Source organism: Cordyceps militaris, assembly GCF_000225605.1.
Source record: "Cordyceps militaris CM01 unplaced genomic scaffold CCM_S00003, whole genome shotgun sequence".
Classification (NCBI taxonomy): Eukaryota; Fungi; Ascomycota; class Sordariomycetes; order Hypocreales; family Cordycipitaceae; genus Cordyceps; species Cordyceps militaris.
The window spans coordinates 3,526,825-3,547,260 of NW_006271971.1; the positions used below are offsets into that span (position 1 = coordinate 3,526,825).

Below are 20,436 nucleotides of genomic sequence, written 5' to 3' on the forward strand. Positions count from 1 at the left end.
CCTTTTGAATTCCTTTCCTCTCACACCTGCATCGATCATCATGGCCCTCACCACTATTCTCATCGGCCTCGTCGTCGTCACGTTTGTGCTTCGACGAGTGATGGAGTCGCTGCGTCACGCCAAAAATGCCCGCGAAATGGGATGCAAGCCTCCGCCGCTGGCTCCCATAAAAGACCCTCTCGGCATCCTCTCTCTCCTCGAAATGATCCAGGCCGACAAGGAGAAGCGAGTTCCCGCCCTGACCGAGGAGCGTGTCAACAGGATGCGCGAGAACAACGGCGGCAACTATGTCACCACCATGCGCCTGCGAACTGGGGCCGTCGAGAACATCCTGACCATTGACCCCAAGAATATCCAGGCCATCCTGGCCACCCAGTTCAAAGAGTTTTGTGTTGGTGCCCAGCGAGAGAGCTGCATGGGTCCTCTCCTCGGAGCTGGCATTGTAAGTTTGTAGCGTCAAAGTAGACTACAAAGACAAATCTAACCGAGCATAATAGTTTACTACCGATGGCCCTGCTTGGTCGCACTCTCGCGCCATGCTCCGTCCTCAGTTCACCCGCGACCAGATCAGCGACCTCAGCCTCGAAGAGGTGCACGTCCAAAACGCCTTCAACGTTATGCCGCCCGTCAACAGCGAGGGCTGGACCGAAGTCGACATCCAGACCATCTTCTTCCGCCTCACTCTCGACTCCGCCACCGAGCTCCTCTTTGGCGAGTCGTGCAAGTCCCAGCTCGTCGCCGTCGACAACGCCAGCAACGACAAGGAGTTCTCAGCCCGCGGCACCGACTTTGGCACCAACTTTGACCGCGGCCAGTGGTACCTGTCCCAGCGCGTGCGCACCCCCTTCCTCAAGTTCTTCTACAACGGCGACGAGTTCAAGAGCTGCTGCAAGGAGGTCCACCGCTTCGTCGACCAGTGTGTCGAGCGCGCCCTCCGCGAGACCAGCAAGATCAAGCGCGACGCCAACGGCAACGCCGTCGAGGGCGAGCACTACGTCTTCCTCCACGCCATGGCCGCCGAGACCCAGGACCCCCTCGAGCTCCGCGCCCAGCTCCTCAACGTTCTCCTCGCTGGCCGCGACACCACCGCTTCGCTGCTCTCCTGGACCATGATGCTCCTCGCCCGCCACCCCGACAAGTTCCAGCGCCTCCGCCGTGAGATCCTTGACAACTTTGGCGACTACGAGAACCCTCGCAATCTGACATTTGCCAACCTCAAGGCCTGCACCTACCTTCAGCGCGTCATGACCGAGGTCCTCCGTCTGTTTCCGCCCCTGCCCATGAACGCTCGTTATGCCACCTGCGACACCAGCCTGCCCCGAGGCGGTGGTCCTGATGCTGAGAGCCCGGTCTATGTCAAAAAGGGCCAGGCCGTCCTCTACAACGCCCATATCCTCCACCGCCGTACCGACATCTGGGGTCCTGACGCCGGCGAGTTCAACCCTGATCGCTGGGAGAACCGCAAGGGCGGCTGGGAGTATCTCCCTTTCAACGGCGGTCCTCGTATCTGCATCGGACAGCAGTTTGCCCTCACCGAGGCTGGCTATGTCCTCGCCCGACTACTCCAGCGCTTTGACGGCCTTGAGGAGGTCAACCCCAGCGACAAGGTCTCTTGGGGTCTTACTCTGGTCAGTCAGCCTGGTGAGAGTGTCAAAGTTCGCCTCCACGAGGCTGTCTAAGCTGCGGCAGTATTTATTCCAGTGATTCGGCTACTTTGCATTTTAACGACCACTTTCCATATACATTTTCCCATCAAAACCGCACTCCTTTTGCCTCTTTGATTTATTTACTGTTCTCATTTCTTAGAAGAGATGAATGGGTTGAGTTTCTATAGAATAGCGATAAATTACACTTGCCACTTCACAAACCACAATCGGAGGTCCCTTACGCTTCTCAACATGAGATTAATTCACCACAATGCTTTGGTGTCGCGACTTTTTCCGAATAGGTAAGCTTGATTTTGTAACCATTCTATTGAGCAGAAAGAAATACCTATTTGGGAAAGGTCTGCCACAGTACAAAGGCAGAAGGCACGCAAGACATTCGGCACCCACCAGCCTTGCTCTTCTAAGCACCAGGCAATAGGGTCCCATAATTATACACAGGTACGCAAGAGGGTGCATTGCACTGCTCGGAATGACGAAATGCGCACCGAGACATGCCAATCCCGTTTACTTGTACAGATCGAGAACTTAGTTCTTAGTCACGTTGCTCGTATGAAGAACCTTGACCGTCTGAGAGGTAACTAGGCTGTCGACGATCATTCTTTGTTTGGGCCAGTTTTGAGGATTCAAGTAAAATTATCATCATGAATACAATCGTAATGAATACAAAAGAAAGTCTATAGTGTTGATGAAGAAATCCGTGTGAAAGTCAAAACGCCGGTTGCGCCCGCTCGATCCAATTTGCTGTTCCCGTCCCTTGTACATGCTAAGACAAATGAGAAAGACAGAAAAAAACGCACTCTCCCCCTTGCCCCGCCCAAAAACGATAAACAGTTTTAAACTCTTGTCACAGAACCTGACCCTGAGGGCCACCGGGCATTACCTGGCCGTGGTTGATCCGGTCAGTTGCTGCAGCCAGCTGAGAGTCCGAGGGGCGGTTAACAATGGTGAGGTAGAGAATATTCTCCTTGATGGAGCGCTCAGGGCCCATCTCGAGCTCCCTGCGCTTCTGGCGGAACTCGGCGAAACGGGGCTGGTAGTCACGGTCGATGTATTTGATCTGGCGCTCCGTTTCGCGAGTGCTCTGGCGTTGCTGACGGACCTGGTCGACACGTTCCTGGTACTCGTGGTTGAGACGCTCCTCCTCCTCGCCAATGCTCTTGAGCTTCTTAAGACGGCGGGTCTCGGGGTCCTGCGCAAGGGCGCCACCGGAGATGAAGCCAAGCAGACCACCGTTGTTCATGGACGAGTTGGGGTCGAGGAACTTGTTGGAGAAACCCTTGGTGAGGGGAGTATTGAGGATGTCGCCCTGGTTCTCCGAAGCGTACTTGGCACGGGCACGGCGATCGAGGTAGACGTTGAAGTTCTCGAAAGCACTTGAGAATTTTCCCTTTGAGTTTTGCTTCTCGACGGGGCTGCGCTCGGGAGAGACCTTGCCCTCGTTGGCGAGGTACTCCTTGTGAGCACGGCGGTCGTCCATGTAGATGAGAGGAGCGACGGCCGAGGGAAGGGCGTTCATGCCTTCAGAGGTGCCGGAAACGGGGTCCTTGCGCCAGCTCTGCTGGCCATTTCCAAGCTTGCTCAAGGTGCTGTTGGCAGCCTGCTCGGCGAGAACGGGGTCCTGGCCGATGGGGTCGTACTTCATGATCATGCAGAAGAGACCGCGGGGGCCAAACACCTCCTTGTTGAACTTGTCAAGGGTCGAGTTGGTATTGTGCTTAACGAAGCCCTTGTTGGCGACGTGGGCACCCATCTGAACAGCTGTGGCGACGCAGGTGGTGATGATTTCAGGAGTAAACGCAACACCGAAAGAGACAACCTGCACACCAGCAAGAAACTTGTTGCCCTGGACAGCAGTGTTGAACTCGTCGAGAAAAGACATAAAGGTGCGCTGGTCGATACCGGCAGACTCGAGCGCCGGAGCGTAGGCAGCCATGAAGCCACGCTCTGCCGAACCAGGGCGCTGCTGTGGGATGACCACAGGGAGAGAAAGAGGACCGGGCGCCATCTGAGGGGATTGCGATCGTTTGTTATATTGCTGGAGCTGCTGGTTTTGGCCGTTATATTGGTGATCGTAAGCGTTGTCGTAGCCGTTATCGTAGCCACGAGGGGGACCCTGAGGGCGAGCGTAGTCGTCGTAGCGGCGCTGAGAAGGGGGAGGGCCCTGGGGAGGAGCAAAGTCGTAGTTACCCTGAGAACTGTGGCGAGATCTTTCCTGGTGGCGGCGCTTCTCTTCGTAGTAGTCGTCGCGGTCGTATGAGGAAGAGGAAGGCTGGCGGCGAGAGTACTGAGGAGGGGGCTGAGAGTACTGCGGGGGAGCAGAAGACTGCAAGTAGTATGTAGACTTGGACATTTCTGTGCCTATGTGTATTGGCGAAACAAAGAGATGTAGCTGGTTATCCTGATGTGATCAGGCTGGCCCCGCTCTGGCGCAAATAGGATGAAGTCGTAGTGGTGATTGAAGAGTAGAAGCGAGTAGTGCGCAAACCAAGGTGGCAGATGAAGAGAGCTCAAGATAGATGATGGAAGAAAATGTTCTGATAGGGGGCTTTCTTTGGGATACTGAGGGGGAAGGGATCCGTTTAAATGAAGGCGGACTTGAAAGTGCATCCCCAGCCTTGTGGGCGCGATTTGGGCGTTGGACCGGGATTCAAACGAGCCTTGCGTCACTGGACGGAAGGAGGTGTGGCACCCAAAAAGGATGGAATTCAGGCCACCGCAGGGTCCAGAACCGGGTTTGGGATAGTGCAGGTGATGGAGTCAACGAGGCACAAGGGGGCGCTGTCCGGATGGCGTCTGCCGAAACGCTGTGAATGCCGCTTTGAGAGTCCGGCCGCTAGTCCCGATACGGCATGCACGATGTCGGCCGGTCAGATTCCCGGACCCCGGACTCGATTGCCTAATCGGGTAACCTCATTGCGCGAATCCCGCTCCTAGCAACACCCCAGACCCCAGGCGGCTCCCGTCAGCTTGACCCGTGCAGACCAGGCCGCGCCGCAAAACGCTGGGGACAAATCATCACCAGCTTGCTTAGAGTAGAAAGAGATGGCTCACTTACTGCTTTTTGCGGTAATACTGAGACAGCCCATAGCTAGATGAGAATAAGACAGAAAAAGATAAATACATCTGACAATCCAGAGCTCTCTAAATTTAATTCATCATCAACCACAGCCTGCACTACAAAAAGCTTCAGCGCAAGCATCACTAAACACCACATCTCTCTACTTTTTCATCTCAGAATCCATCAACCTAGAATCCTCCACAATGGCTGCTCCCGCTGAAAAGACCGTCCTTGACCTCAATGGCAACTGGATCATGGTAAGGCGCCTGTCTCTCGCTAGCCAGTCTCCGCGACTAGCAACCACACGCAAACACGGCTAACAACTCCTCGCGCGGCTTCCAGAACGCCAAGCTGTCTGATTCCTCCGACGTCGTCCTCAAGGCCCAGGGCGTCAACTGGCTGATGCGCAAGGTCATCACCATGGCCACCGTCACCCTCATCGTCAGCCAGACAAAGGACGCGGCCGGCAACATCCTCCTCGACATTGAGAACAAGCCCAGCGGCGGCATGCCTGGCGCCGTCGAGAAGCGCGTCCTGAACTGGGAGCCCGTCGAGCTCAATCACACCCTCTTTGGCAACATTCGCGGCCGCTCCCGCGTCGCCAAGATCTCGGACCTCGAGGACGAGTGGCTCAAGGGCGGCTGGGAGGAGGGCACCGAAGAGGTGCTCCACTTCAAGACGGAGCACATCGACTCCAAGGGTGTCGTCACCCAGCAGGTTCTCGGCTTCGTTAAAGTTGAGGGTGTCCGGTACCAGGCCCGTCGCGTTCTCGTCACCACCGAGGGCTCTGACAAGAACGTCGAGATCACCATCATCTACGACTATCTTGGCGCCGGCGAGGTCTCCCAGTAAATCTTCGTTTACATATGCATGACATACACCCGAACCGATCGTTATGATGGAGCGTTTCATTTTCTCATAGTCCTGTTCTAGTTTTCTGTGTAGCTAGTTATCTAGTTGCTGGGTCCGCCCAACTTACTTGCAATGAATCCCACATACCCTTAGCACTCCACCCTCGAATCCCGGTCCCGCGCGATGACGAAAGCTTTTGAGACCCCTGTATTAACTATAGATTTTAGCATCGATCTTTCTCCACTAGAATCAAGCCCAGAGTAGATAGCTAGATGCGCGAGCCCCGACAAGTCCGTCTGTAGCTGCCTCGCACTAGCGGCAGCGTTCCCGAATCCCGGTCGTACATGACGATTTGTTCTGGAATCCTTTCTTTCCTAGGAGTAAGTGGGTACCTGGTTACGAGTCCTTATTTTGTTTCACTCCGCAGATAGAAAGGCTCGGTCATTCTATTGCGCTGGAGGTACAGGATGGCACCTGCTCAGCCACCAGCGTCGTCAACCGCCAACAAAGCATGTGTTGCACTCGACCGGTATTCGGTAAAATATTCAGTCGCCACTATTCATTTCCGATCTACCCAGCTTTCTATAAAAACCAGGCAGATCCGTACGATAATTAGAACCGGTTGAAACTGCCAGTGGTGCCTGCAGAACGGCTTCTGTTCGCCACACTTTGGAAGACAAAGAAAGATACAGGCACTCGTTTTATACTTTTTGAAAAGTGGCGGTTACATCTCAAACAGTGCTGCGATTATTTTTTTCTTTCTTCACCTTCCTTTCCACTTCCAACACCAAGTTTGGCACTTTGTCTTTCCAACACCAATGTATCACACATTCACAGTCACAGGCAAGGTATGGAACAAAGGTTGAGCCCTAATGATTTGTATTGTATACTATCATCTTTTATAACAAAAAGGAAATAAATGCCATGCAATAGTGAAAAGTCAAAAAATCTATGACGCTTTGATACAAAAAGAAACATGAAAGGAAAACAAAAGCTTTGTGTGAACAGGCAATGTATGCCTCATGGTGACAATCTGAGTAGAAGTGAATTCTTTGGTAGCGGGACTTTTTTTACCGCTCAAGGAAGCCCATGTTCTTGCCCTCAGCATCCTGCAGGGACATCTTCATGGTACTGAACTGGTATCTGAAACCGGCGATCTTGGCTTTGCCAACCCAGACGTGGGCAGGAATCAAGGGACGATCGGTGTTCTTGTATTCGTCTAGCGAGTCAATCTTCTTAATCACCTCGCCAATGTCCATGCGGACAGAGCTGTAGTGAGAGTGCTTGCTGAAGGTGTTGTCGGTAGAGGCGAGAGCGGACATGGCCAGATCCACGACATCGTCGGAGAGACGGTCGGCGGGGATCAGGTCGTAGTAGCCGCGCCACGTATCGGGGTTGGGAAGCTCAGGCATCTTAGCAGCAACATCGACAAACTCTTGCAGAATGCTGTCAAGCTCCTCACCCTGTGCGGTGCGGCCCTCGGGGACAGGAAGCTGACGGTGGACGTGGACGGGAAGACCGAGCTTGTCAGCGAAGCGCCGGAGGAACTGCTCACTAGCCCACTTGGAAGCGACGTAGCCGTTGGAGCCGTCGGTGGAAGGCTCAATACCAGCATCCTCGCTTCCGGACATGAAGTGGAAGGGAACAACCTTGTTGGAGTCTCGGAGGGCCGTGGCAGCCATCAGAGCAAGCTCCTTGGTAGACTGTACATTGGGGGCGCGAACCATGTCGTAGGCACTCCAGAAAGAGCGGTTGGCGCCACTGTGCACAATCATGTCGGCCTTCTTCGATAGAGTCTCGAACTCGGCCTCGGAGAGACCAAGACGAGGCTCAGAGAGGTCTCCAGGGTGGAGCTGGACCTTGTCAGTGGAGGCAATGAGAGCCTTCATCTTCTGGCGGGAGGGGCTATCCATTTCAATGTTGCGAACAGCCACACAGTGAATAGCGGAAACATTCTTGTCTTCAATGAGGCGCTGGAGAAGGTGGCGACCGATGAACCCGGAAACACCAGTGAGGATGACAGTAAGGTCAGAAGTCTTGGGGCGAGTGGTCTTGGTGTTGACAGGGATGACACTCAGCATCTCGTCACTGAGGGCAGTTTCAACATCCCAGTTGATCTCCTGGTTGGAAAGAAGTTCATCGAGGAGATTACCGAGGCCATCGAGAGTAGGGGACTCCATGATCTTGATGAGGGGAACAAAGACACCACAGATCTCACGGAGGCGGGACTGGAGGCGGACAGTAAGGAGAGAGTTACCGCCGAGGACGAAGAAGTCGCTAGAGTTGTTGAGGGTGGTGTTCTGAATAATGGATTCAGGGAGGATCTCAACCCAGATATCACGGATCGTCTTGGCGGTTTCCGTGAGCTCAGCGTTGGATTTGGAGTTGTCAGAGGTGGTGCGGAGGGGGAGAGTAGCAATGGCAAGACGGTTGACCTTGTTGTGCGAGTTGACAGGTATGTTGACAATGGGAACCATCATGTTGGGGCGCATGTACTGAGGCAGAGGGAGCTTGGAAATGAGCTTGGACAGGTAAGCGTCCTGCTCTTCGGCGGGGTAGCCATCAGCAAACTCGGCAAAGGCGACGAGGTAGCTGGCAGGGCCATCGCCGCGAACGTTGGCAACGGCCCGAGTCAGAACACCCTGGGAAGCGTGGACAATGGTGGACTCGATATCCTCAAGCTCGATGCGGAAACCACGGAGCTTTATCTGAGTGTCACCACTGATGCGGCCCTGGACGATCAGAGTGCCATCCTCAGTCAGGTAGCCCTTGTCACCGGTCTTGTAAGCACGGTCCCAGCCCTTGGCAGCGTGAGCCTCAGTAGCATGCTTGTCAGTGATGAACTTGTCCTTGGTGAGCTCGGCGTTCTTGTAGTATCCGACAGCGACACCTGCACCACCAATCAGGATCTCACCCTGGACACCAGTGGGAACAACATTGTTCTTCTTGTCAATGATGTAGAAGGAGTAGTTGGGGAGAGCAGCGCCAGCGGGGATGAGGGTGCCCTTGCCTGGGTACTCAATAGGGTAGCGGGTAGCCCAGACACTCGCCTCGGCGGGACCATAGTTGTTGCGGATCACGAGCTCGGAAAGCTTGAGGTTGGCAAAGGAGTCTCGTAGGGTACTGTTCCAGCCCTCACCACCAACGTTGGCAATACGCCAGCTCGCGGCCTTGGAGAGAGTGTCGCAGGCAAAGCCAATCCAGTTGGAGTACTCAGAGGGAGTAGCGGTGGTGTAGTTGATGTTGTTCTCGACAATAACCTTGGAAATCAGCTCGGGGTTGGTACGCTCCTCTTCGGAGGCGACGTAGAGGGTGCCTCCGTTGACAAATGCAGTCATGATCTGATCCAGAGAGATATCGAAGCTGTAGGCACTCTGCTGGAGGACCTTTGCGTTGCCGAGCTTCCAAGTCTGGCTGTCACCCTCGAAGAGGTTGCTCAGGCTGGAGTGGCGGACTTCGATGCACTTGGGAACACCTGTAGAGCCAGAGCTGGAGACAATGATGGCAGAGGAGTTACCAGTGGAAAGGTTGGGGCGGCGAGTAACGGTGGCATCCTTCTTGCGAACATTATTGATGTTGATGATAGTGGCACTGGCGGGGGCGGCAAGAGCAGCAACGTCCTTGGAATTGGCATCATCGTGGATGATGGCCTGGGGCTGGACAACACCGACGGTAGAAGCTAGACGAGGGACACCGTTTCGGGGATCAAGAGGAACGTAGACGGCACCAGCACGCCAGACGGCAAGAAGAGAGCTGATCCACAGGCTAGAAGGTTGCTGGAAGATACCGACCTTGTCGCCAGCCTTCACACCACCCTGAGCTAGTTCCTCGGTAATCTGGTCAATGAGACGGTTCATGGAGGTGTAAGTGAACTTGTTGGAGATGTCGACGAGAGCAGGGCTCTCGGGAAACTTGGCGGAAATCTCATCAATCTTGAGAGAGAGGGTCTCGGGCCACTGGGCATCGAACTGGAGACCCTGACCAACCTCAACGGCGGCCTTGACAGCCTCGGGGCGGTAGAGAGGAGCAGACTCGACGGAAGAGGTGGCACTGTTAGCAAAATGGTTGAGGAGGCTCATGTAGCTTTCCATCATGACCTCGGTGTGCTTTGTGTTGTAGAGAGCCTTCTGGGTCTGCCACTTGATCTTGATGTCGGCCATGGCGTAGTCAGTTACATCAAGAATGACGTCGTAAGAAGTAGCACCAAAGTTCTGCTCGCCTTCGGCGCTGGACTCCAGCATAGGAGGAGTCTTGACAGCCAGCTGGCGGTAGTCAAGGAAGGCCTGAAACAGAGGGCTGGTAGAGGAAGAGCGGGGAAGGTTGAGCTCCTCGAGGAGGAGATCGAAAGGAAGCTTGGAATGGGCCAGGCTGTTGTAAGCAGTCTGCTTGGCGGCAGCCAGGACACTGGAAAAGGGGGCCTTGGCGTTCAGAGCACTGAAGCGGAGAGGCACAAGGTTGAGGAGGAAACCAATGGTGGACAAGGTCTTGATATCGCTGCGGTTGGCATCGGCGATACCAATGCAGAGATCATCCACCTCGAGCCACTTGGAGAGGAAGATCTGGAAAGTGGCAAGGAAGAAGTGGAAGGTGGTGCAGCGGTTCTGACGGCAGAGGTTGCGGATCTTCTGGGCCATGGCGGCATCCAAGCTGAGCTCAACCTCCTCGTGCTCGTACTTGACAAGAGGCATGCGGTTGCCGACACCGGTGAAGGGGAAGAGCGGGAGAGGATCGGGAATGTTGGAGAAGGTCTTCTTCCAGAAGGCAACGTCGTTGCGCATGCGGCCAGCCTCGACATCGCGGCGCTGCTGGATAGCAAAGTCGGTGAATTGAGCGGGAATCTGAGGAACAGGCTTGCCCTGGTACATCATGTCGAGGTCACGGATCATGAGGTTGAAGGAGAAACCATCCATGGCAATGTGGTGGACAGCGAAGATGAAGACGTGATCCTTGTCGGAGAGAGAGAGGAGGCGCATGCGAATGACCTCACCACGCTCAATATCGAAGTTGTAGCCCATCATGTCCTGGTAGGCCTTCTCAGCCTGGCTAATTTCCTGAATCTTCTCAACCTCAAGGCGGAGAAGGGAGTCAGACATGACACCCATACGGGGCTCACCCTTCTCGGAGACGAAGAAAGCGGTGCGGAGAGACTCGTGACGGGCACCAAGCTTGCGGACAGCCTCTTGGAGACGGGCTGGATCAATGTTACCGTTGAGTCGAGTCTGGACCAAGACGTTGAAGCAGGTCGAGTCCTCGAGGTACTGCCGGAGGAACCAGAAGCGAGAGCAACCATAGGTCATCTTCTCCTCACGGACAAAGTGCTTCTTGGGGACAATAGCAACGGTGGGCTCGGGAGCAGCGACAACTTCCTTGGTAGGCTTGGAAGCGGGAATGGGAGCAGTCTCGACTGAAGTAGCACTCTCGCGCTCATCGCTGGAAGAGGAAGAGTCACTACTGGAGGGTTCGACGGCAGCAAGAAGGTCGACAGCAGCCTCGGGCTTGGCCTCAGTATCATCATTAGAGCCGAGGCTCACGTTGGGGCAGATATCAGGCGACATGTTAGCAACGGTGTCCTCAACCAGGTCGGCAAGAGTGGCACCGCCAAGAATCTTGATGACGGGAATGTCGTGCTCGAACTCGTTGGAGAACCACGAGCGAAGATCGACAGCGACGAGAGAGTCGACACCCATCTCGACAATGGCAACATCGGAGTGGACGCTCTCGGTGGGGGGAAGGTCAAGCTTCTTGCCAAGCATGGCCATGAGGGCGGTCAGGATGATGTTGAAGGCCTCCTTCTCAGTGGTAGCCTCGAGAAGCTGGGCCTTGGTAGATAAGGAACTATCGCCGCCTTTGTCACCAGAATCACGAGCAGTACGGTCAATGACATAGTGTGAGAACTTGGGATCAACAACCCACTTGGGAGGGTTCTTCTCCGTCTTGTTGACATAGCGAAGACCGGCCGACACTTCGGGGTTGCGGCCGGAGTCGGCGGCACCAGCCATGACGGACTCGGCAAAGAAGTACTTGTAGTCAAGCTCGGACATGATGCCGTATCCGAGAATGTCAAGCTTGCCAAGGATACCGTGGTCGGTACGAGTGATGTAGCCGATACCGCTGATACCGCCAAGGTTCATGACGGAAGCGTTGAGGCCACGAGCACGACGGCCGTGGACAAGGCTGACCATGAAACCGTTACCGGCAGCATAGGAAGTCTGACCAATGTTACCAGTCACGTAGACGAGGGAAGAGTAGAGCATGAAGAAGTCCAGGTTGACGTTGTAGAAGAGCTCGTCGAGCAAGACGGAACCAGCGACCTTGGGGCCCAGAGCTTCGTTCATGGTGTCGCAGCTGGAATCCATGAAGAGACCGTCGCGCATAATTAGAGCACCGTTGGCAACACCAGCAATGGGAGGCATGGTGTCGTTGATGTCATCGTGCACCTTCTGGAGACTGGCACGGCTGGTGATGTCGAGAGGGAAGGCCTTGACGACAGCGCCGTAAGCCTTGCTGACCTTGTCGAGCCAGCGCTTGTCAACGTTGGGGCGACGAGATGACAGAGCAAAGAAGCGGGCACCGCGCTGCATCATGTATTCGCAGGTAGACAGACCTAGAGAACCAGTCATGCCGATGAGGAAGTACGTGCGGTCGGGGCGGAAGTTGATTTCGTCCATGGCGAGCGTAACGCTGGCCGGGAAAGGAGTGGCATCAGTCCAGTCAACAGTGGTGAGAGTCTCGGCAAGAGCAGCGTCGTCGGCGATCTGCTGAACGCGCGTGTTGGCAACATTATCGAAAGGAACGGAGCTGCGCTCAGCAGTGGCAGTCAAGTGGGCGTTCTCGAGAGCGGCGCTGACCTGTTCCTCAGTGCTGTCCGAGTAGAGGATAGAGCGGGAGGGCAGGAAGTCGCCAAGCTCGTACTTGCGGGTGCCGAAAGGAAGTCCCTCAGTCAGGTGCTCGACAACATCACGGCGCTTCTCGTTGTTGGAGAAGTCAACAAAGACGGCAGTGTTAGCAGCGGTGATCTGGCGCATGTCACGGTCGGTGCTGTAAGCGTGGATATGCTTCCACTGAGCCTGGAGAGCAGCCTTTCTCCGGGTGGTGGTGAAGAGCAGCTGGACACCGGTGTTGGCGACACGCTCGGTCAGGAGCTTAGCCAAGACCGTGGGAGGCTCGTGGAGCACGATGCGGTCACCAGCAACGACCTTGCCCAGAAGATCAGAAGCAAGCATGTTGCAGGCAATGGCCACAAGGAGGTTATGCTCTTTGCCCTCGGGGACGTCAACAGGGAGCAGGCGAGACTTGGGAAGAGTAAGAGAAGACTGGTTCTTCTCGGAGAAAGCAACAACAGTAGCGCCAGTCTCAACTTCCTTGCCAACACTGAGGTGCATGGAACCAAGGTTCTCGACCTTGATAGCAGAGGAGAGGGACTGTTGAACCGTGACGGTGCTGTTGGGAATGCCCTCGATTTCAACAGTGGCCTTGGGGGACAGCCGGTACTGCTGAAGCTTCTTCTCGGGGGTGAGAGCAACAACCTGGTTCTTGGTAGAGACATCCTGGACAACACGGCGGCGAAGAGCATTGTAGCCAGCGTTGAGGCTCTCCTCGGAATCATAGCGCATGATCCAGAGCTTGTCATCCTTCAGCATGTACTCACGCTCGACGCTCCAGAGAGGATCATAGGCAGGGGCCCTGTCCTTCCAGGTGTCGGAAATGTGAAGGCGCATGACGGACTCGAGCATGGTAAGAGCGTGCTTCTCGGGCTTCAGCTGTCCCTCAACATTGAACATCTGGGCATGAAGATGGGGAATTTCAACAAGCATGCAACGAACAACACCCTTCATGACGTTGGCAAAAGGAGCGTCACCATCGGCACCCTGGGTAGCCCAAAGGATATAACGCGAGCGGAAGAAGAGAGTCTTGAGAGCCTCCCACTTGGTCTCGGTGAGGTTCTCGAAAAAGGGATCATCAAGCTCAGTGAGCGAGATGATATAAGGACGAGTCGCCAACATCGAAGCATCGAGATCGTTGAGAGAGCGGATAGTGTCGACGTTCTTAGCGAAGGGAGCCAGAGCCTTCTTCATGGTCTCGACCATGCGAGAAACCTGGAAGCGCTGACCACCAATGAGGAGGACGTTCTCAAGGTCGACTTTGCTGGACTGCAGAGGCTCACGCAGGTTGAGGATCTGCTGGTCAACGGCCTGGGAGACGAAGACAGTGAAGGGGCTGGCCGAGTCGGGAGTGACGGTGTCGATGCCAGAGAAGCCAGCGGTGCGGAGTATCTCGTCATACTCGCCGAGGTCAGCGACGAGAGAAGCAGTGCTGCTCACCTCCTCAGGCTGGAGGGCAACGCTAGCAACAGTCAGACCAACGTGGGCAGACTCGGAGTTGGTAATCTGCTGGGCAAGGAGGTAACCACCAGGGCGGACGAGGGAACGAAGCTTCTGCATTCCCTCGACGTTATCCTTGATGGTGTGGAAGCCGTTGCCGGCAATGACAAGGTCATAAGCCCCGGCGAAGAATCCCTGTTCCTCGAGGTCCTCGGAAAAGTCGAGGGTCCTGGTTGAGATGGCAGGGTAATCCTTGGAAAGCTGATCAAAGTGCTCATCCGTGGCTCCAGTACAAGTATAGGCAGAGAAGAGAGCACCAATCTTGTCCATGACAGCGTTGGTGACGCTGCCAGAGCCGCTGGAGAGATCCAAAATGTTCATGTGAGGGTAGCGGCGGACAATCTGCTGGGCGAGGACACCGAGAGCCTCTCGGGCTTCTGGGGCGCCGAGGGAACTATTGTAGAAAGTGTTGAGAAGATCAGAAGCATTGGCACCCTGGGGAAGCTCGCCCTTCTCAATGCCAGCACCAATGGTCTTCAGGATGCGAAGGTTGGTCTTGTAAGCCGAGTCTTCCCGCACAGAAACATCGGAATCCTCCATAACGGGAAGGGAAGCCTTCTTGCCAAGGTTAGCCAGGACAGTCTGGGCCCAGGCCCTGAGCTGGTCAGTCTCGTGGCTGGAAGACTGGAGGATGTTGCGAAGATACGAGACAGCGAGGCGGTCGAGCTGCGACTTCTCACCCTCCTGGCTGGAGGAAATGCGAAGAGCAGTGGCGAAGGAATCGGCATCGGGAAGGCTGAGCCAGTGGTTGGTTTGACCAAAGAAAGGACGGTCGTCCTTGGCGGTAGGAGGAGAGACAGGGCTGACTTCGAGTCCCTCAACCTGGCACATTGAGTAGTCGCTATGGACGGGGAAGATATCGACACAGCCAGAAAAGGTGCCGTCATCCGCACGGTGCGAGGTAGCAGAGAAGCGGACTTTCTCGTCGACACCACCGTTTATAGGACACACGACGGGATTGATAGTGACGCGACGGATAGTGGTAGGGATGTGCAGGTCCCACAGGGCACCGTCACCAGGGAAAGATATGGCGGCGAAGATAGCCTGAAAAGCAACATCAAGAGTAGAAGGGTGCAGGAGGAACTGGTCAATGGGGTCGTTTGCCAGGGACTCAGGAACCTTGGTGGTGATGATACCCTGGGCCAGGTCAGTGGTTCTGCGGAGAGAGGTGATACCCTTGAACATATCGGCATAGTTGTAGCCAATGTTGGCAAGATAAGCGTAGAAAAGATCAGCATCGACGTCAAGCATCCCGAGACCCTCCTCCTTGGGGTACTCGACAAGAGCAGTGGAGGAAGGAGTGCCGTATGTCATGATGACTTCACCGCTGGAAATAGCAACGAAGTTGTCTGACTGTTTCTGCAGACAAGCGTCGCAGGAGAAGCGTGCCGTCAGGACAGAGGTGCCATCACCAATATCGGCGATTTTCACGTTGGAGAGAGTGAAGAGGGTCTCGATGCCCTTGTCGTCGCTGATCGCCAGAGCACGATGGATGGCAGAGTCCTTCAGCTCGATGGCCTGAATAGCCTCGGCACGACCAGCAATTCGAGCAGCCTCCACAGCCATGACGAGGAAGCCAGCGGCGGGAAACAGAGTCTGGCCCTGAATGTTGTGTCCCTGCAGCCAAGGAATCTCACCAGAGTGGATGTAGTTGCGCCAGCGGATTTCACGCTCGTTAATGGTGTCGGTGCGGGTACCGAGAAGAACGTGGGCAGGATCCTCACGGAGACGGTTGACGCGAGACTTGCGAGCCTCGTACCAGAAGACACGATCGTGATTGAAGGGGTAGCTGGGAAGACCCAGCATCGACTTGGGGGTAGAGTCGGCAAAGAGGCCGTAATAGGCCTTCCAGTCGGCAGAAGAGCGGCCAAACTGGGCCCAGAGATTGGCAAAGCAAGTGGCCATTGCACTGACGTCGTTCTGGCCACGAGCAAGAGTGCCAGTGTAAGGGATAGCGGACTTGATCGTCTCCTCAATGACGGTCGAGGCAGGGCCCTTGAGAGCAGCGTGGGGGCCGAGCTCAATAGCCTGGGTAAGCTTGGGCTCCGAGTTGGTGAGAGCAGAGCTCAGAGAGGTCGCAAAGAGGACAATGTTGACCATGTTGTCAACCCAGTACTGGTGCTTGAGGGCATCGCAAGGATCCATGACCTTGCCGTCGTAAACGGACGAGTACCACTTGGTGCGTCCAGACGGGGTCATGATGTTGATCTTGCAGGCATCGAGAGCGGCGTAGTACTTCTTGGAGCAAGGGATCATGTGGTGAGAGTGGTAGGCAGTGTCAACCTTGAGCTGGCGGTTGAACATCCTCTCATCCTCAAGAACCTCCTTGACCTCCTCGATAGCATCCAGGTCACCTGAGAGGGTGACGGAAGAAGACGAGTTGTAAGCAGCAACGCTGACACGGCCCTCAAAGGCGGGAAGATCGCAAAGCTCGCGAGCGTCCTCCAGAGTGGTACCGGCAGCCAGCATGCCACCAAGCTGACCCTCAGGGCCACGAGCCAGGTAAGCATAGTGACCACGGTAGTATGCAATGCGGATGGCATCAGTGGCATTGATGAAGCCGGAGGCGTACGCGGCGCCAATCTCACCGCTGGAGTGGCCAACGACACTGTCAAACTCAATGCCAGCCACCTTGAGCATTTCGACCAGCATCACCTGGACAGCAGTGCACAGTGGCTGAGACAGCTCACCCTCGGTGATGCGCGACTTGGAGGGGTCGGCCATCATCTGTTCCTTGAGAGACCAGGATGGGCGATCGCTCTCAGGAAGGTCATCTAGGGACTTCTCAAGCGTGTCGATGATGTTCTCAGCAAACTTGGAGGATGAAATGAGATCTCTGCCCATGGTGGCCCACTGAGCACCCTGGCCAGTGAAGACACCGAGAAGATTCTTCTTGGCTGAGCCACCGCGAGTCACACTGGAAGAGCTTCCAGACTGCTGGTCCTCCACAGACTTCTGCAGTTTGCTCACGAGCTCATCCTGCGTCTGAGCAGCAACAGAGCTACGGTAGGTAAAGGTAGAACGGCGGTCGTGGAGGGTCCACGCCAACTTACCAATGTCCACCTCGGAGTTCTCTGTCAGATACTCGAGGTAGTTGGCCATCAGAGCGGTGAGCGACTTCTCAGAAGTAGCGGAAAAGGTCAGAGCCAGTGGGTTGGCAACAGCAGGGGATGCTGCCTGGGTGAGCGCCTTGGGCGCCTCTGGCACATATGCTTCAATAATGGCATGGGCGTTGGTACCACCGAAACCGAAGCTGTTGACACTGGCACGGGGGACCGAGCCAGCAGCCAACTTGGGCCAGTTCTGAGCAGCGGTAGCAATCTGGAGCTTTCCGTAGTACGGCTTGATCTCAGGGTTGAGAGTGTTGAAGTGCATGTTGGGGGGAATGGTGTTATTCTGAATAGCAAGAGAGGCCTTCATGATACCGGCAATGCCAGCGGTACCCTCTGTGTGGCCAATAATGGTCTTGATAGAGCCAACCCAGAGCGTGTCGTGCTTGTCGTCCGACTCCGGGAAGAAGGCCTTGTAGATGGCCTTGGACTCGACACCATCACCAGCCTTGGTGCCAGTGCCGTGGGCCTCGAAGTACTGGGGTCGATCTTCGGGCTTGGAAAGGTCAAGGCCGGCACGAGCGTAGGTGTCGTGGATGAGGCGGGTCTGGGCCTCCTGGCTAGGCATGGTAATACCGGGGGTGTGACCATCCTGGTTCACGCCAGTTTCACGAATGATGCACTCGATGTTATCACCATCGCGGATGGCGTCGGAGAGACGCTTCATGACAACAGCGGCAATACCCTCACCACGGGCATATCCATCAGCGTTGGCATCCCACATCTGAGAGTGGCCAGTGGGCGACAGCATGTTGAGGTTGGACTCGGCGATGAACATGTTGGGAGAAAAGATCAAGTTTGCACCGGCGGCAATGGCGACAGGGGCAGTGCCGCTGCGCAGGACCTGCACACCCTGGTGGAGGGCAACCAAAGACGAAGAGCAGGCAGTGTCGATGGTCATCGAAGGACCTCTCCAGTCAAAGATGAAAGAAACACGGTTGGACAGGATACTGCGAGCAGTACCGGTAGCAGCGTACGTTGGAATAGACTCCTGGTCGACGTAGCAAATGTTGCCGTAATCATCACACATGACTCCGACGTAGACAGCAGTGTTGGATCCACGCAGGTTCTCCAGGACGAGACCAGAAGTCTCAACGGCATCGTAGACAGTCTCGAGGATCATGCGCTGCTGGGGATCAATGGATTCGGCCTCACCAGGAGGGATGTTGAAGAACTGGGCATCGAAGAGGCGGGGGTCCTCGTTGAGAAGGTAGGAGTGCTGAACGTTGCTAGCACCGTGGTAGTGGCCATCCTTGTTGTAGAAACCGGCAGACTGGAAGCGATCAATGTTGCGCGAAACCTCTCGAGGCTGCTTCAAAAGGTCCCAAAGCTTGGAAGGGGAAGTAGAATCGCCAGGGAATCGGCAAGCATTGCCAATAATGGCAATGGGCTCGTTCTGTGGGGAAGACATTGTGTATTTCGCAGCAGGTTGAAGAAGAGTAGACTCGATTGCAGTTCAAGGTGCTATAGTAGTCTGCTGGTGTGTAGATGAGAGTTGATTGGTTGTGCTTGTAGTCGAAATGTATGTATGCCTGAAGAGATAATATGTTGTGATGAAGAGAATAGTATAAACAGAAAGCCAGTGATATGATCGTAAGTAGCAAACAGAGAAATAGGGCTCGAATTTCTCAGCTTGGTAAATACAAGTTAATTGGGGAAAGGAGGCGAGTGAATAGGACTATCACGAAGAGGAAGGGTGACTTTGATCGTTCGGGACTGAGACCCAGGAAGCAGGGCAGCACAGGCGAAGGTCTTTATGTCAGGAAGTTGCACCGAGAGCGTAGTATGGAGACACAATGTGAAAGGTTCCGGATGAGCGGCCCATACCAAATGCTTTGGTAAGATACTAGAGGTATAAGCACATGTTGACCAGGGTTGCCCCTTCACCGGAGGTGGGAGGTGTTCCTCCATGTGGTAGTGTGGTAGGGCATGGTGACGATGGACTCACAATCCGCTATCCTGGTTGCAGCCTCGCCGTACAGCTCGCATGGATCCATTTTTGGGATGAACAGCTCCATTGTTGGGGAGCTGAGTGGTAAGACAGGCATTGTTGCTGCAAGCCATGTTCCGCTGAAGGTTGACTCCCGAGCGTCGTGCTTCGAGGGCAATCGGTGTCATACTATTCCCAAATAATCTGACGAAATGATCTATTCCGGCCTAGGTCTGATGGGAGACTATGGAAATTCCACCGTTGAGAGTGCAGGAGCAGTTGGCCTTGAGCTACCGCCAAGCCGATTGGCCACGGGCCTCCATAATCACTTTGCCGAAGCCGTTTGATGGAGCTATGTAGGGCCAGCTTCTTGACAAGCTTACCCGACATGGGGAATTGGGAACGAAGGGGTGGGGGGTGAAGAAGAAAACGTGCTGAGCAGGGGGAAGGGTAGCATCAGCCCGTCGCAAAAGCACGAGATTGTCTTACACGAAGCTGCGGGTGCAGTGCATGCATGCATGACTGCGGGCATGTTTAGGCTCACGAACCCTCATCCCGGGACGGTCGTGGGGTGGTAGTGTGAGGAAGAAGAGGATCAGGGACAGGCAAGTATGCAAGATGGTCCATGCAAGGGGTGGACGGGTTACTAGTTTGTCAGCCAAGGTGTGAGTGAGGGAGAATCGTGGAGGTGTGGCGACTGTTTTGAAGGGCAAGAGGGGTTTGTCAGGACCAGGAATAGCATCTCAAGACACAGAGAAGGACAGAAGGAAAATTCCATGGACCGTGAGTGGCTGCTAGGGGCAGTAGCGCCATGCATAAATCGACATCTTGTGCATGCTGCAGAGACGAGGAGGGTCATGGCAGTGAGGGTGGGCGGTAGTGTGGAAACAAGCGTTGAAAGCCCATTGGCCAAGATGATGTGAAATATAGCGTACCCGGTGTTCGCTGCCGGATTAGATCTTGAAAACGTCATGGTTACCACGGTGGGAAATCGGGGAGGCTTAAGTCAGCGATGCTGATGGTGTAGCTGGGGGCTGATGGTGTAACTCGGGAAGCTGACCTGGATACTCGTGTCTGATGAAAAGGGGAGAAGGGTCATGAAGGAGGGGGCGTGCGGGCATGGGATGACATGCCCAGCCAGATCTATGGACCCGATCTGCTGCCCCAAGGTGTGGCTAGAGCGCCTTCCCGCACATCCCACTGGATAGTGCCGTGAATGGGAGTGAACAGGGGGGGGACCGTACAGGGGTATCGGGCATCTTCTTTTTAGGTCAAGGGCGTAGATGGCCAAGAAGGCAAATTCGGAACCAAGGGATCCATAAACTAGTTACACGCGTCAGCACGGCGACGAGGTGTCAAACCAGGGACTAGGTTGAACCTTAGTCTTCGGCACGTGGAAACAAGACATGCAGATTTGTTGGTTAAAGTAGTACCTGCA

The 20,436-nt window shown here is 55.1% G+C and overlaps 4 protein-coding genes across 4 annotated transcripts; 2 read left to right on the forward strand and 2 right to left on the reverse strand.

Moving 5' to 3' along the window:
- Positions 1-40: 40 nt before the first annotated feature.
- CCM_04719 (Cytochrome P450) lies at positions 41-1,679 on the forward strand (the record flags this gene model as incomplete). The annotated part of the gene is made up of 2 exons (XM_006669865.1): positions 41-442; positions 498-1,679. The coding sequence occupies 2 exons, from the start codon at positions 41-43 to the stop codon at positions 1,677-1,679; spliced, it is 1,584 nt and encodes a 527-aa protein (XP_006669928.1).
- An 832-nt stretch (positions 1,680-2,511) lies between these two features.
- On the reverse strand, positions 2,512-4,017 carry CCM_04720 (uncharacterized protein; the record flags this gene model as incomplete). The annotated part of the gene is made up of 1 exon (XM_006669866.1): positions 2,512-4,017. The coding sequence occupies one exon, from the start codon at positions 4,015-4,017 to the stop codon at positions 2,512-2,514; it is 1,506 nt and encodes a 501-aa protein (XP_006669929.1).
- A 911-nt stretch (positions 4,018-4,928) lies between these two features.
- CCM_04721 (uncharacterized protein) lies at positions 4,929-5,577 on the forward strand (the record flags this gene model as incomplete). Its single annotated transcript, XM_006669867.1, has 2 exons — positions 4,929-4,982; positions 5,023-5,577. The coding sequence occupies 2 exons, from the start codon at positions 4,929-4,931 to the stop codon at positions 5,575-5,577; spliced, it is 609 nt and encodes a 202-aa protein (XP_006669930.1).
- A 1,070-nt stretch (positions 5,578-6,647) lies between these two features.
- Positions 6,648-20,406, reverse strand: CCM_04722 (hybrid NRPS/PKS enzyme, putative; the record flags this gene model as incomplete). Its single annotated transcript, XM_006669868.1, is given in 7 exon segments — positions 6,648-10,768; positions 10,784-14,574; positions 14,605-18,464; positions 19,049-19,225; positions 19,293-19,376; positions 19,934-19,943; positions 20,342-20,406. The coding sequence occupies 7 exon segments, from the start codon at positions 20,404-20,406 to the stop codon at positions 6,648-6,650; spliced, it is 12,108 nt and encodes a 4,035-aa protein (XP_006669931.1).
- Positions 20,407-20,436: the final 30 nt, after the last annotated feature.